Here is a 16,749-nt window from a genome sequence, read left to right on the forward strand (position 1 = left end):
TAATCGGATTAAATTGTTTTTAACCGATTGACACCACTAATTATGATATATATTTTTACATTACATTACATTACATTTGGCAGACGCTTTTGTCCAAAGCGACTTACAATAGTCAAGTACAATGTAAAATAAGTTTAAAGGTAAAACATCTTTGGATAGGGATAAAAGGAGGACAAAGGGGAATAATAGGATAGAGGAGTGAAGGAGGGGAAGAAGGAAATGAGGTTAGAAGTAGTTAGTGTGTTAGAGGTGTTAGGAGAGTAAGTGCTCTTTGAAGAGCTCTGTCTTCAGGAGTTTATTAAAGATAGTGAGAGATTCTCCTGATCTGGTAGTGGAAGGTAGTTTGTTCCACCATTGGGGAACTCTGTATGAGAACAGTCTGGATTGCTTTGTGTGAATGTTTGGTAAAGCGAGGCGACGTTCATTGGAGGAGCGCAGCGGCCGGGAGGTAGCGTAAGCCTTCAGGAGCGAGTGCAGATAGGAAGGAGCCTGTTCTGTCATCACCTTGTAGGCGATTGTAAGAGCTTTGAATTTGATGCGAGCATCAACTGGTAGCCAATGGAGCTCAATGAGCAGCGGGGTGACATGTGCCCGTTTTGGTTGGTTGAAGACCAGACGTGCTGCTGCATTCTGGATCATCTGGAGTGGTTTTACTACACAGGCCGGGAGGCCAGTTAGCAGGGCATTGCAGTAGTCGAGGCGTGAGATGACGACCGCTTGCACCAGGAGTTGGGTGGCCTGTTGCGTCAAGAACGGTCTAATTTTTCGGATGTTATAGAGCGCAAAGCGGCAGGACCGAGCAACTGAGGCCACATGGTGCGTGAAGGAGATTTGGTCATCAACCAGAACACCCAGGTTCCTAGCAACCTTTGTCGGTGAGAGAGAGAGAGAGTCGATGCTTATAGAGAAGTTGTGTTGAATAGAAGGTTTTGCTGGTATGACCAGAAGTTCAGTCTTTGAGAGATTTAATTGAAGGTGATGCTCCTTCATCCATGAGGATATGTCAGAGAGACACTGCGATATCCGTGCAGAGATTGAGTTATCTTCAGGTGAGAACGACAGGTATAGCTGGGTGTCATCAGCAAAGCAGTGGTAGGAAAATCCGTGTGAGCGGACAACCTGACCAAGAGAGGTGGTGTATACGGAGAAGAGAAGGGGTCCCAGTACCGAACCTTGGGGAACCCCAGTGGATAAGGAGCGGGCTGAGGACAGCTGTCCTTGCCACGACACCTTGAACGAGCGCCCAGTGAGGTACGATCTGAACCATGACAGCACATTGTCTGCGATCCCCATGTTTGAGAGTATAGTTAGGAGGAAGTCATGGTTGACTGTGTCAAATGCGGCCGAGAGGTCCAGCAGAATGAGCACTGAGGACTGACCTGCAGCTTTGGCAGTTTTCAACGCTTCAGTCACAGACAACAGAGCCGTCTCGGTAGAGTGTCCTTTTTTGAATCCAGATTGGTTCTGGTCCAGGAGGTCATTCTGGGAGAGGAAGCCAGAGACCTGATTTAAAACTGCTCTTTCTAGTGTTTTAGAGAGAAATGGTAGTAGTGAGACCGGTCTGTAGTTGTCAACCTGGGCGGGGTTGAGAGAAGGCTTTTTAAGCAGTGGTGTCACATGTGCTTGTTTGAAAGCAGTTGGGAAAACACCAGAAGTTAAAGAGGCATTGATGGTGTGAGTGATAGCCGGAATGATTGCAGGTGCGATAGTTTGCAGTAGGTTTGAAGGAATTGGGTCAAGCGGACACGTAGTAGGACGGCTACGCGTTAGGAGAGCCAGTGTCTCGTTCTCAGTGAGAGGAGTGAACGAGGAGAAAGCAACGCCTTCGGTGGAGGGACACCGGGCAGTAGAGGATGCAGTAGGACTGCTACATTGTGCATCAGTAAACTGGTTGCTGATGGCCGCCACTTTGCCAGTAAAGAATGAGGCAAGTGTTTCAGCCGTAAGGCAGGTAGCCGGAGGAGGAGGTGGAGGGTTCAGTAGTGATTTAAATGTAGCAAATAGTTTCCGGGAGTCTGTGAGAGAGCAGAATTTATTGTGATAGAATTCAGCTTTAGCAGTAGTGAGGTTGGCTGAAAAAGAAGCCAGGAGCAGTTGGTAATTTTTTAGGTCTGCTTGTTTTTTGCCATTTTCGTTTTTTGTTTTTTTGCCATTTTCACGGCTTACAGATCGGAAATTACAGTAGATACTGTTTTATACACCTGTGGACAATAATACACCGGAGTTTCATGATTTAAATGGTTGAGACAATCAGTTTACTCCATATTTAACCACCTTCTATAGTGTATAAAGTCCACGTTTTGCTGTTCCTGCCGTTTTGGAGCGTGTATTTGTTTGTATTTGTGAGTAATTTGAGTGTGTGATGAATAAAGAGCTGGTGAGATACACAGGTAAAGGTGTGTCTTCAGGTGGTTTTACCTTGACCAGGCAGTTGCGATGACCAGGAACGGAGCCGTTGACGTACAGGATGTTGTCTTTGGTGTTCACCCTCCAAACCTGATGAAGAGAAACACACACACACACACACACACTTATGAGTATCCCTCTCATTCATCATCATAACACCTCTGTGACATCGTCAGCTTTAAAGGTGCTTCATCAACAACAGAACACAGAGTCAGATACTGTACCTCCTCAGGGACTGACTGACTGTGTGTGTGTGTGTGTGTGTGTGTGTGTGTGTGTGTGTGTGTGTGTGTGTGTGTGTGTGTGTGTATGTGTGTGTGTCTTTGCCACTGTGACATTGGGCGTGTGTGTGTGTAGGTGAACATACAAAACCATACATGAGAAATGTTCCACTGGTGCACCGGTGAGTGAGAGCTCAGAGCCAAAATTCATACAAAAATAAATAAATACATAAATGTTCATAAAATGAGGCTATAAAGTATAAATTACAGTTTTAGAAGAATCTAAAGCTGCGTTCAGTATCTACAATGTCATAGAGATTGGGATGATACATTTGAGGTTTTGTCATATCTGTTTATAGCCAAAATATGTGGTCAGATTCTTATTTCTCTAAATTGTCCATTATCAGATCAGATCGAGGAGTTCATAATTACAGCAGCTTTGTGTGAGGCTCACTGTAGCGACAGCTTCCTCGGCCACAGGAAGCTGCAGTGCCTCATTCAACCGCTAGATGAAACTCTAAATCAGGGGTGTCAAACTCATTTTGGCCGAGGGCCACATTGGCATATTGGCTGTCCTCTGAGGGCCAGATGTAACTTATAAATGTAAGAAAATGTAACCAGATGTAATATAAAATGAATGTAATTACTCTTTAATGTTAAGTAACTCTCAATATATTATTTATTCAATCAAATATTACAGTTGCATGGAAAAAATGTTTGCTTGTTGCTCTATTAACATAAATCCTTTTAATTTGTCATGTTATGAAATCCAAAAACTCCATCAATCAAGAACCAAACTATTCAAGTGAATAGAAATGACATAAAATACAAGTTATATTAACTTTGATCAAAACGTTTGATACTGAAATAAGGCTTAATAAATATAAAATAAAAAATTGTGAGCTGTTAAGAACATGACAGATTTAGCATTTCCTCAGATTTAGCATTTCCTCATACAACCACTAGTGGGAGCTGCAGCAGCAGCACCACAAGTCCGCAGTCTTTACTGAGTCAGAGCTACAGCCCAGCCACGGGCTACAGGGCTCAGCTCAGCCAGTCTGGAGCGTTTTTAACATTTTTAAGTTCTTCCGTGTATGAAATAAAGATTTTTAACCCCACTAACCGGATAATACAGTTCATCTTTCAGCCCAAGCAGCTAACAGTAGCAGTTTAAAGCAGCCATCACGGAGTCACTGCTCGGATTACATTATAAACAGGTCAGTTAGCGCGCTGCTAACCTCATGGTGTTTATAACTACGGAGTTTAGTGGACACACCACGGCGGCAAGGTTAGACTGTTGAAGGCTACTGAAGACTATTAAAGGCTATTGGAGGTTATTGAAAGGGTTATTGGAGCAGAAATCAGTAAAGGCTGGTTAGATAAGTGATTCACGTCTTCGTCCTTTGCTGTGGTGAAACTGCGACTAGCGCTGTCACAGTGATGTTTATTAACGTCATTAAAACATATTTTGTCAGCTATTGTCTTATAAATATTTACACATAACTTATATCTCTCCTAAATGGCAGTAAATATCTCTCCTAGTGGCAGTAAGCCGTAACCTCGCGGGTAATACAATCGACAAGCATTGTGGGAAATGTAGTTTTTGGTCAAAGAACGCTTCTGACCTATTTATTATGGACACTAAGATTTTACAAGCTCTCGCGGGCCACATAAAAGGACGTGGCGGGCCACATTTGGCCCGCGGGCCTTGTGTTTGACACATGTGCTCTAAATGATCAGCGGAGCTTCAGATCTGAGCCTTTTCTCTGGGTCAGGATGTTTAAGACCAATCAAAACCACATTCAGAACAACAAAATGTTATGTTTGCAGAGGCTACAGTTTACAGACTCACAAAACTGGGGCTGTAAACTAAAAACAGGGTCCAGTTCAAAATTGGGCTTATCCTCTGCAGTAGATTGAGGATCTATAAAATAATGCCATTGGTTTCACTTAAATCCTACCCTCTAGGTAGGATTTCCTTGGTTTTTGATCTTTTTAAAGAAGTAAAATTACAGCTTGAAACTCACTGCAGCGCTGCATTGAGGTGTGATAGGAGGAATAGTGGTGCTCTCGTGTCTGTGCCGGAGCTCCTCTGAGCTCAAACCAGACTCTGTAAGTTTTCCGAGGCGGCCGCGACCAACGCTCGCGAGAACTGCGACCTGCTTTCCGACCTTTAGTTCTAACAGTTCTACAAGGACTACTGGATAGATAGATAGATAGATAGATAGGTTCTTAACGCCGTGCCGACACACTAGGGTCATTTTAACGGCGGTATTTAAGTCAAATCTTCAAACTGTGCATTATTTTATATAAAATTAATTATAAAAGTTGAGTTATATTTAAAAAATTTAAAAAATTCATAATTTTTCCAGGTGCTGCGGCTTTAAGCACATTTGGCATCTCACGTTCAGTAAAAAACCTCAGTCTATCTGAGTGCAGTGGTTTGCAGTCCATTAAAATGTGTTTCAAGGTAAGTCTGTCGTTACAGAGGTGACAGGTTGGAGCATCTTCTCCAGTCAGTAGATGTTGGTGCGTCAACTTTGAGTGACCGATTCTACATTTTGTAAGTATGGTTTGATGTAGACGACTGTCCATTCTAGTGTAGGTTCGTCCGACTTTGTCCTCTATGTCATGCAGTTTGTTAAAGGTTTTACTGTCCCATTCAGTCTGCCATTTGTTTTTGAAATACGCGAAGATCTGTGGATAGCTGTCTCTGGGAGGGATGGGTCGTGTGCTGATTCTGACTGCAGTGGATGTTCTGGCAAGTCGATCTGCTCTTTCATTTCCTGGGATTCCAATATGGCTTGGGATCCAGCAGTAGACTACGTCAAAGTCTTGATCTCGTAGTACTTTGTCCTTTCTCAGTATTTCTGTAACAATGGGATGGACTGTGTCAGGGTGTTCCAAGGCTTTAAGGCAGGATTTGGAGTCTGTAAAAATGATAAATTTTTTCCGGTTGCTTGTTTGGATGTATTCCAAGGCCAATAATAGCGCATATGCTTCTGCAGAGAATATGGAACTGGAGTTTGGTAGCTGTATACTGTGCTGGTAGTTTGCGCATGTGACTGCTGATATGACTCTTGTTTCAGTTTTGGAGCCATCTGTGTAGACTGTCATATGACGTAGGTAACATCCTCTGGTTTCAAGGAATAACTGGTAGTAGTCATTCGGGTGGGTGTTTTGCTTTCGTTTTTCTGCCAGTTTCAATATTATGTTTGGTGTTGTATACTCCCAGGGGGCTATGGGCTGGCAAGTCTGATTCATCGAATCCATGGGAAGCTCCAGGGCTTCCAGGTCCGATTTGATTCGAAGTCCTAGGGGTCGGATCTGTGTTGGTTTGGCCTCATATTTATTTTCGAAGCGATTCCTGAACGTAGCTTTGTAGGCAGGGTTTGATCTATTTCCATAGAGTTTAACAGCATAGTTCAGGGCCATTGTTTGTCGTCTTAGACGAAGCGGTGGTTCATTTGCTTCCACATATAAGCTGTCTATGGGAGATGTTCTGTATGCACCTAAGGCCAGTCTCAGGCCTTGATGTTGAATTGTGTTTAACGGACGAAGGTATGACGTTCTGGTTGCACCATATATAATACTGCCATAGTCCAGTCTGGACTGTATTAGAGCTCTGAAAAGGTGCCGGAGTAGGTGGAAGTTTGCTCCCCATCTAGTATTGGCTAGCACTCTTATTATATTCAGTGTTTTATGACATTTGTTTCTTAAGTACTGGATGTGGTGTTTAAAGGAGAGTTTTTGATCCAGGAATATCCCCAGAAATTTTGTCACTTTCTCCAGTTTAATGGCTACTCCATCCAGATACAGGACGGGGTCTGGGTGAAGTGATCGTAGTTGGCAAAAATGGTTGCATGTTGTTTTAGATTTGGAGATCTTGAACCCATTTTGGGCAGTCCACCGCAATATGTTGTTTATTGCGATTTGAAGTTTTCGTTCGATAGCTGGCATGTATTTTCCTTTGTAGCATATACACAAATCATCAACATAAAGTGAGCACATGATGTCAGTGTCCAGTACTTCAGTTACTTGATTGATTTTGATGTTGAACAAGGTTACAGATAATATGCTACCTTGTGGTACACCCAGTTCCTGAGTATGGGTTTCAGAGTACGTGTCTTTTATTTTAACTTTGAAACGTCTGCCAGTCAGGAAGTTTGCAATAAACGTGGGTAGCCGTCCTTTGAGGCCCATTTTCTTCATATCAGCCAGGATGCCTTGTTTCCATGTGGTGTCATATGCCTTTTCAATGTCAAAAAATACTGCTACAGTGTGCTGTTTATTCAGAAATCCATTCCTGATGAATGCTTCAATTCTTACTAGATGGTCTATCGTACTTCGGCCACGTCTGAAACCATTCTGAAAACTGCTGAGCAATCCATGTCGTTCCAGCACCCACACAAGTCGTCGATTTATCATTCTTTCCATGGTCTTACATAGGCAGCTCGTAAGCGCTATAGGTCGGTAGTTGTTTGGATCTGTGTGATCCTTTCCCGGCTTTGGAATAGGGATGATAGTTGCTTCCTTCCAACTGGTTGGTATATTGCCCGTTGTCCAAATTTCATTGATTATATGTAATAGTGTTTGGCAAGTGCTGTCCGGAAGGTGCTTTAGGAACTGATAGTGTATTTGGTCTGGTCCTACGGCCGTATCGTGTGCCGTACTAATGGCAAGTTGTAGTTCTTCCAATAAGAAGAGACAGTTGTATGGCTCATGATTGTCTGAGTTAAAAGAGAGTGGGCTTCTAAGTTGTTGTAAGTAGATTTTCCGAAATTCAGGGAGGCAAGTTTCTATGGAAGAGTTGTTCTCGAAAGATCTTGCAAGTTCGTCCGCTATTTCCTTTTCTTTTGTTATTATAGTTCCTTTGCATTGTAGATGTTGAATTTGTGGAGATCTGTTTTTGTTCTTCATGCAGTTGATCATGTTCCAGACCTTCTTTGAGGGAGAGTTCATCTGCAGTTTTGAAACAAAGTTTTCCCACGTGAACCTTTTGGCCGCCCTTATTGTTCTGCGAGCTTGAGCTCTGCTGATTTTTATTTTGATGAAGTTGTCCATAGTGGGGTGTTTGTTGAAATATTTGATTGCTTTTTTCCTATTACGAATAGCAGCTTTGCAGTCTTCATTAAACCATGGATTAAAATGTTTCGTATTTTTTGTTGTGGATTTGGGTATTGTTTGTTCAGCTATGTCTATGAGGGAGTTTGTGAACCATTCAATTGAAGGTTTGTCGTTTAGGTTAAGAATCTGGTACTGTGCTTCACAGGAAGTACGAAAGGCTTGCCAATCGGCCCTTTTGAGTTGCCACTTCGAAGGTTTTAGTAGTCTTGTTTCGGTAGTAAAACTGATCCTTAGTGGGTAGTGGTCACTTCCACATTGATCATCCCAAACTTGCCAAGTCGTGTCAAGTAAGAGGTCCGGGGAACAGATTGTGAGGTCTATAGCAGAGTAAGTTCCATGTCCGGGGTGCAGATAAGTATTGTCCCCATTGTTTAAAAGACATAAACTTCTTGCATTCATAAGGTCTTCAATCATTCTGCCTCTGTTGTCCGTCTTCGTACTTCCCCATAACGTGTTGTGTCCATTAAAATCTCCCATGAGGATGACAGGAGAAGGGAGTTGATTTAATAATGCGTCCAAGTCTTGCTGTTGTACATGGATCACTGGGGGTAGATACATCGAGCACAAGGTTATTGGTTTATGCAGGGTCACTCGAATAGCTGTAGCTTGAATGACAGAGTTTATCATAATTCTACTGTGGAGAACATTGTCCCGGATCAGTATTGCTGTCCCACCTGTTGGCCGATAAGTGGACGGACCTGGTGATAGATACAGAATATACTTTTTGCAGGTTGCAATATTTTGTGCGTCCATTTGTGTCTCCTGGAGACAGAAGGCTATGGGATTCAATATTGCCGCCAATTGTTGGAGTTCCGGAAAATTTGCCTTGAAACCTCTGCAATTCCACTGTACGATATTAATGTCAGCTATCATGTGGGTAGAACATGCAATTGGTCCTTGGGTTTACCTCTGGGTGATGAGCTTCTGTGGCGTCTCGGTTTCGGGTCTTGCATTTCTACTTCGTTTGGTGTATCTTTTGGTTTGTTGTGTTGAAGAGTTGGTTTAGTTTGAGAGCCTGAACTCTTCCTCGATTTACTATTGGTTTCTGATTCCATAGCTTTGTGGCCAGAAGTCGTTTTCTGTTTGTGGGTAACCGTTTCTTGTGCACTTAAAATTGGACAGGGTTTTGCACCACAAACCCATGTTAAATCAGTTTGTGTGTCCACATTTGATGTGACCTTTACTGCTGCTGCGTAGGACTTCCCAGGACGAAAGTTCAGAGTTTGTTCTACAAGTCTCCTGGCTTCGAAGTACGGAATCTTGTTGCTGTGTTTTATTTTCTGGATTTCTTTCTCTTTGTTCCATACAGGACAATATTTGGCAGCCGCACTATGGTCTCCATTACAGTTTACACATTTTGGGGGTTCCTTGCACTCAATTCCATGTTCAGGTTCTCCGCAGGTGATGCATATCGCAGCACTGTTGCAGTTTGTTGCTCCATGTCCGAACTTTTGGCATTTGAAGCATCTGAGCGGGTTTGGAATGTAAGGATCAACCGTTGTTTTTATGTATCCTATGTCCACTTTTTCAGGCAGATGTGCCCTATTGAAAGTCAAAATATATGTATGAGTCTTGAAAGTGTAGTTTGATTTTTTGATAATAATCCGTCTCACGTGTGTAACTCCTTGTAATGACATCTCGTCAGTTATTTCAGAGTCTTCCAGTCCGTCAAGTTCTCGGGTACGTATAACGCCTTTGCTGCTGTTGAGAAAGGGGTGCATAGTCACCTTGATCTTCACACCGGCGAGCTCCGTGGCACGGAGCAGATTGTCCATCTGTGCTTTCTTGGAGCATTCCACCAAAATTTGACCAGATCTCAGTTTTTTGACGTTTTTAACTGTTCCAGCTATACCAAGGATACCCTTGTGGATAGCAAATGGCGACAGTTTAGTAATAGGAGGATCTTGTGTCATGGATTCCAGCAGTACAAAGTGTTGGCCATCGTCTTTCAAAGTTAAGGGTTGATCCGTTTTCTCGTAGTGTAGGTCCAGGTCGATCATCCGTCTTTTAGCATTAGTTCTCTCCATGGTGATATATTGTTTGGTTCGCCATCCCTACTCCCCACCCACCTCGGAGTCCAACTAGGGGACGCACAGAGCCGCGGATCTCCAGCGGATGTGTGTCAGGGATATAGGGATGGTATACTCGAGCAGTCATTAGATGGTATGTCGCTACTCGATTGACCCTTCAGCCGACGCCTTCTGGTCTCACTGATATCCTGGTGGCATATCCGGAGTTTCCAGGGCAGGTCTCGACCAGCCGATTGATCAGAGTGGGCCACTCTGACCACCTGACTATGTGAAGTAGGAGCCAAAGTACCGTGTTGGGTTCTGGGAGCCGCAGCCACCAGTTCCCTCAGACACCAGGATCTCTTCCTCCACAGACACAGGTCGCACCTCACGGCAAACGAGGCGTCCCATTTTTCGCCTCGTACGAAAAGCAAGGGAGTGCTGAGAACCTATTCTATTCCGGGATTCTCACGGAAGGGGGGGGGGGGGGTAGGGGGGGGGTATGGTTGTCCTGCCCTTGACATATCAGGATGCCTATGGTTGTAGATACCCTGTTGGCGTCAATTGGAGGATCAATCTAGGCACCTCTTTGGCTGCATCTGCTATCAAGAAGCAGAGCAATCTCCGGGAGGGCCGGAGGACTACTGGTTCATTCTTTACAAACTAACATACAGACATTCTGGCAGAAGCTGGAAAGAGACAGAATATGTCTTTTAATCAATTTAATTAACGTTTTAATGAATGAAACACTTGACTGCAATAAGTACGTCAGCAGATATTTGCTTGAAATATTGTAATATTGTATTTATTATTATTATAAATGAAGTTATATCCCATTGTACCTTGGTAACGGTTTGAAAGTATGATAATTAAACTCCTGTAATGACTCATAATTCAATGCTTATTTAATTAATTAACTAATGAACAGAAAACGCATTGCACATGAGTGTCTGCATACAAAACAGAGACTGTGTTTTTTAATTTTATTTACACTGTGATTATCACTTTTATCACATATTTATGTAAGAGATTAATTTTAAAGTAGTCAGCATGCAATAAATACTTAAATACGTAAACACGTATATACAGTTTAACGTGGGATGATAAAGAAACTGGACACTATGGTTTTATGGCTGCCTGTAAATAAACATCAGCAAAAAGCGCCATTACCTTTAATCCAAACTCTGTATTATACACATTTCCCATCCGGCCCGGCATCTTCGTCCCTTTAAACACCTTCGCAGGGTCCTAAACACAGAAAACCACATCATCAGAGAACACACAACCAGAGAAGATTTAAAGCTGACATCCGTAAGTTTTGGGATTTGGGATCAGAGACAGAGAGAGAGAGAGAGAGAGAGAGAGAGAGAGAGAGAGAGAGAGAGAGAGAGAGAGAGAGAGAGAGAGAGAGAGAGAGAGAGAGAGAGAGAGAGAGAGAGAGAGAGTTTCTTTGGTTTTACTATGGGTGAATGGAGGAGCTACTGAGCTCTGAGTTTCCTCTTCTGAAGTCTCCATTGCTCCACCAGCCACTCGCGTTCAGTAAAACTGAGCCAGATCCTCTTTTAGAGGCTGTACATGTCACGCAAGTACGCAAAGACGCGTTACGTGGCCAGAAGAAGAAGAACTCACGCAAAAAGCGACCCGACACCCCAGTTTTTAGAATGAATATATTATTAGGATTAGCAGGGTTGGTGGTTCCAGAACACTGGTACTATTAAACACAATATTTTATCCATATTCTTCTCCACTCAGAAACGCTTCTGATTTCAGTTTAGAAACTAAATAATACAGACTGATACTTTAAAGAGTAAAAAGCTTGAATAGATTTTTCAACTTCTACAGAACACACACACACACACACAAACACACACACACACAAACACACACACACACAAACACACACACACACACAGACACACAGTAACACACTCACCCCTCCAGGTCCCAGTGATCCCGGCCTCCTGTGGGTTTTGGTTTGACCGTGTGAAGCCGGCTGTCCACTGAATCCCCAGCGCTTCATCACTCCCTGGAAACCCTTTCCAATCCTACAAAACACACACACACAAACACACACACACACAAACACACACACACACAAACACACACACACACACACACACACACACACACACACACACACACACACACACATACACACACACACACACACATTACTTTAGTTTCCTGTTGATTAATAAATATTGTCAGAAAAAAAACATCCAATTTTATATATGGGCTATTATTTCACGTGATCATTTCTAATCATTCTCTTTTATTTTTAAGTTTATTATTATCTTTTTCGTCATTTCATATTTTATAAATTCTTCACATTTTGTGTGTTAATTTTTTATGGAAACTTTTTTGATTTTCTTATTTTATATATACGTTTTTTTAGATTCATCTATATTAAATTTTTATTAAAATTGTGTATTTATTTTTTTTTATTTCCTCATTTAACATTTTTCCCTAAATATTTTCAATCCCTTTGAAACTGTAAATACTCGGCTGCATTGTAAAGAAGGGTCATGCTTAATACTGTATTACTGAAAATAAAGGCTGGTTGATTGATTGATTGATTGATTTACATTTTTCTCTCAAATTTAAAGATAAACAAAACACATTTTCCAAAAATGCACACTTCCAATGATTGCTGAGATTTGTCAACATTTTATTGATTTGTATCGGTATCAATCTCAGCCGATTTTTGTCCAAAATAAGCCACCAGAACCTTATTTCTCTAAATTAGCCATCATCAGATCATATTGGGAAGTTAAGGATTACAGCAGCTCTGTGTGAGGCTCACTGTAGAGACTCTTCATGCACAGGAAGCTGCAATTATTCTTTCAACCACTAGATGAAACTTACAGACATGTACAATGGCTTGCAAAAGTATTCACACCCCTTGTAAGTTTTTCATTTCACATTTAGTGACCTTTCAACCACAAAATTAAACTATTTTATTCAGATTTTAAGTGATAAGTAAGGAACAGGGGTGTTGCAATGTTGCCTTCTAACTCAGCGGGTCTCACCGCTAGGTGGTGTTGGAAAGGGTAACTGAGTTATGTAAAGCTAAGCTAAATAAAAAGAATATATATATATATATATATATATACAACCCCTGGCAATAAGTATGGAATCACCAGTCTTGGATGAGCACTCCTTCAGACATTTCATTCTGTAAAACAAACTCTGATCAAAAACATGATACAATAATAAGGTCATTCCAAAGTGCAACTTGTTGGCTTTCAGGAACACTCAAAGAAATGAAGAAAAAACATTGTGGAAGTCAGTGAATGTTACTTTTATTGACCAACCACAGGGAAAAAAATATGGAATCACTCAATTCTGAGGAAAAAAGTATGGAATCACTCAAATTGAAGGTAGAAAATAAGGACACACCCAGTCAATTTCCTTTCCCTAAATGGACACCTGCCTCAGATTAGATCTGCTCGTTAGCCTGCAGTTAAAAACACCTGCAGTCATGACACCTTGGAGGGCTGCTGGACGAATTAGAGTGGCAAGAACCATGGCTCCAACAAGAGAAATGTCTCTTGAAACAAAAGAGAGGATTGTGAAACTTCTTGAAGAAGGTAACTCTTCACGCATGGTTGCTAAAGATGTGGGCTGTTCACAGTCAGCTGTATCCAAGACATGGACCAAATACAAACAGCATGGAATGGTTGTTAAAGCCAAGCGTACTGGTAGACCAAGAAAGACATCAAAGCGTCAAGACAAGCAACTTAAGGCCATTTGTCTTGAAAACCGAAAAAGTACAACTAAACAGATGAAGCATAAATGGGAAGAAGCTGGAGCCAATGTATGTGACCGAACCGTAAGAAATCGCCTAAAGGAAATGGGATTTCAATACAGGAAAGCTAAAAGAAAACCATCATTGACACCTAAACATAAAAGAACAAGACTGCAGTGGGCTAAGGAGAGGCAATCATGGACTGTGGATGACTGGATGAAAGTTATCTTCAGTGATGAGTCAAGAATCTGCATTGGACAAGGTGATGATGCTGGAACTTTTGTTTGGTGCCGTTCCAGTGAGATTTATGAAGAGGCCTGCCTGAAGAAAACAACCAAATTTCCACAGTCCTTGATGATATGGGGCTGCATGTCAGGCAAAGGCACTGGGGAGATGACTGTGGTTAATTCTTCTATCAATGCACAAGTTTACATTGACATTTTGGACAGTTTTCTCATCCCTTCAATTGAACAGATGTTTGGAGATAATGAAATAATTTTCCAAGATGACAATGCATCGTGCCATAGGGCAAAAACAGTGAAGGCATTCCTTGGAGAAAGACACATTCAGTCGATGTCATGGCCTGCAAATAGTCCAGATCTCAACCCAATTGAAAACCTGTGGTGGAAATGGAAAAAAATGGTCCACAAGAAGGCTCCGACCTGCAAAGCTGATCTGGCAACTGCTATCAAAGAGAGTTGGCACCAAATTGATGCAGAATACTGTTTGTCACTCATCAAGTCCATGCCTCAGAGACTGAAAGCCGTTATAAAAGCCAAAGGTGGTGCAACTAAATACTAGTGATGTATTTTGAATCATTTGAATCATCTTTTGTTTATCTGTTTTTCATGATTCCATACTTTTTTCCTCAGAATTGAGTGATTCCATATTTTTTTCCCTGTGGTTGGTCAATAAAAGTAACATTCACTGACTTCCACAATGTTTTTTCTTCATTTCTTTGAGTGTTCCTGAAAGCCAACAAGTTGCACTTTGGAATGACCTTATTATTGTATCATGTTTTTGATCAGAGTTTGTTTTACAGAATGAAATGTCTGAAGGAGTGCTCATCCAAGACTGGTGATTCCATACTTTTTGCCAGGGGTTGTGTATATATATATATATATATATATATATATATATATATATATATATACATATATATATATATACATATATATATGTATATATATATATATATATATATATATATATATATATATATATATATATATATGTATATATATATACGTATATATATATATATGTATATATATATATATATATATATATATATATATATATATATATATATATATATATATACTTTTTTTTTTTTTTAGTTAGTTACACGAGTGCTGGATGTTAATCTACAGATTTCTTTCCTAAAAATGTTTATTTGGGTAAAAGTAAAGCGCTTCTGTTTGTTTACAGTACTCTTGGATTTACAGATTTCCACTAAGGCTAGGTGCAGCAGCATTAGCGGGTTAGCAAGGTTAGCAGCAGGATACAGTTCAATATACTCGCCTCCTAAGGACGAAAGAGCAAACAGCATTAGGCAGCTAATGCTAATACTGTTCTAGCAGTGCTAGCTAGGGTTAGCAGCAGGCTACAGTCTGATATACTCGCCTCTGAACGATGAAAGAGCTAGTGTTGCATTAAGCGGCCAATGCTAACGCTGCTCCAGCAGTGCTAGCCAGGATTAGCAGCAGGCTACAGTCTGATATACTTGCCTCTGAACTACGAAAGAGCTAGCAATGTATTAAGCAGCTAATGGTGCTACAGCAGTGCTAGCCGGGGTTAGCAGCAGGCTAAAGTCCGATATACTCGCCTCTGAACGACGAAAGAGCTAGTGTTGCATTAAGCAGCTAATGCTAATGCTGCTCCAGCAGTGCTAGCTGGGGGTTAGCAGAAGACTACAGTCTGATATACTCGCCCCTGAACGACAAAAGAGCTAGTGTTGCATAAGAAGCTAATGCTAATGCTGCTCCAGCAGTGCTAGCCAGGGTTAGCAGCAGGCTACAGTCCGATATACTTGCCTCTGAACTACGAAAGAGCTAGCAATAAATTAAGTAGCTAATGGTGCTCCAGCAGTGCTAGCCGGGGTTAGCAGCAGGCTAAAGTCCGATATACTCGCCTCTGAACGACGAAAGAGCTAGTGTTGCATTAAGCAGCTAATGCTAATGCTGCTCCAGCAGTGCTAGTTGGGGGTTAGCAGAAGACTACAGTCTGATATACTCGCCCCTGAACGACGAAAGAGCTAATGTTGCATTAAGCAGCTAATGCTAATGCTGCTCCAGCAGTGCTAGCCAGGGTTAGCAGCAGGCTACAGTCCGATATACTCGCCTCTGAACGACGAAAGAGCTAGTGTTGCATTAAGCAGCTAATGCTAATGCTGCTCCAGCAGTGCTCGCTGGGATTAGCAGAAGACTACAGTTCGATATACTTGCCATGCGTTTAGTTTGATTTTTGGGAAAATGAAAGGATTTTAAGTGCCCCTTATACTGCGAAAAATACGCTAACAATTGAACAATTTCAATAAAACAAAAAACTGAAAAGTATGAAGTGCAAAAGTATTCAGCCCCTAAGTATCAATACTTTGTAGAACCATATCTCTCTGCAGTTACAGCTGCAGGTCTTTTAGGGTATATCTTCACCAGTTATGATCCTATTTGTGCGCTGAACTCACGTTTTTGCTGTGACGTCCACATACTGTCCTGGGCGGAAGTGGGCGGCGTAGAGAGGAGTCCCTGAATAAACAGAGGATGGAGATGGTGAGGGAGCTGCTGGGAGTTTTATCACTGTACAGCTGATTTGGGTTTGAAAAACTCTAGCAGTAGATACAGCACCTCGCTCGGACAGGTGAGCGTACCTGGCTTGATGACAGCATTGTCCGTCACTCGGAACGTCGTCAGCTTCTGTTTTGGGGGAACTCCAGCGTTCCGGAAGATCTCCAGAGTCTCATCGGCTTTCTACAGGAGAACAGAGAGAGAAACCCATTACCACATTTATACATCCCACTCTTATTAACCTTTAGTGTAAGAATCTAATATACTCAATATATAATACAATACAATACAATACAATACAATATCAAGGGTATTAAGAAGAGGATCTTTGATGTCACTCTATCGCTCATCACTGTTGCTTTGTCACTGTAACTCTGTTGCATTGTTGCTCGTTGCTCAGTCACTCGATGCTCTGTGACTCGTCACTATTTTGCACTGTCGCTGATAATTCT

At 41.7% G+C, this 16,749-nt stretch overlaps 1 protein-coding gene across 1 annotated transcript in view; it reads right to left on the reverse strand.

Moving 5' to 3' along the window:
* The window catches only part of mrpl3 (mitochondrial ribosomal protein L3), a 38,193-nt gene that overhangs the window by 6,692 nt on the left and 14,752 nt on the right, over positions 1-16,749 (reverse strand). The window contains exons 5-9 of the mRNA XM_022665325.2: positions 16,381-16,480; positions 16,198-16,258; positions 11,697-11,808; positions 10,934-11,011; positions 2,419-2,496 (exon numbers count right to left, since the gene is read on the reverse strand). Of these exons, the coding sequence (XP_022521046.2) occupies positions 2,419-2,496; positions 10,934-11,011; positions 11,697-11,808; positions 16,198-16,258; positions 16,381-16,480 (429 nt within the window). The remainder of the gene's footprint in view (positions 1-2,418; positions 2,497-10,933; positions 11,012-11,696; positions 11,809-16,197; positions 16,259-16,380; positions 16,481-16,749) is intronic.

This window comes from Astyanax mexicanus, chromosome 3 (genome assembly GCF_023375975.1).
Source record: "Astyanax mexicanus isolate ESR-SI-001 chromosome 3, AstMex3_surface, whole genome shotgun sequence".
In the NCBI taxonomy this organism is placed as follows: Eukaryota; Metazoa; Chordata; class Actinopteri; order Characiformes; family Acestrorhamphidae; genus Astyanax; species Astyanax mexicanus.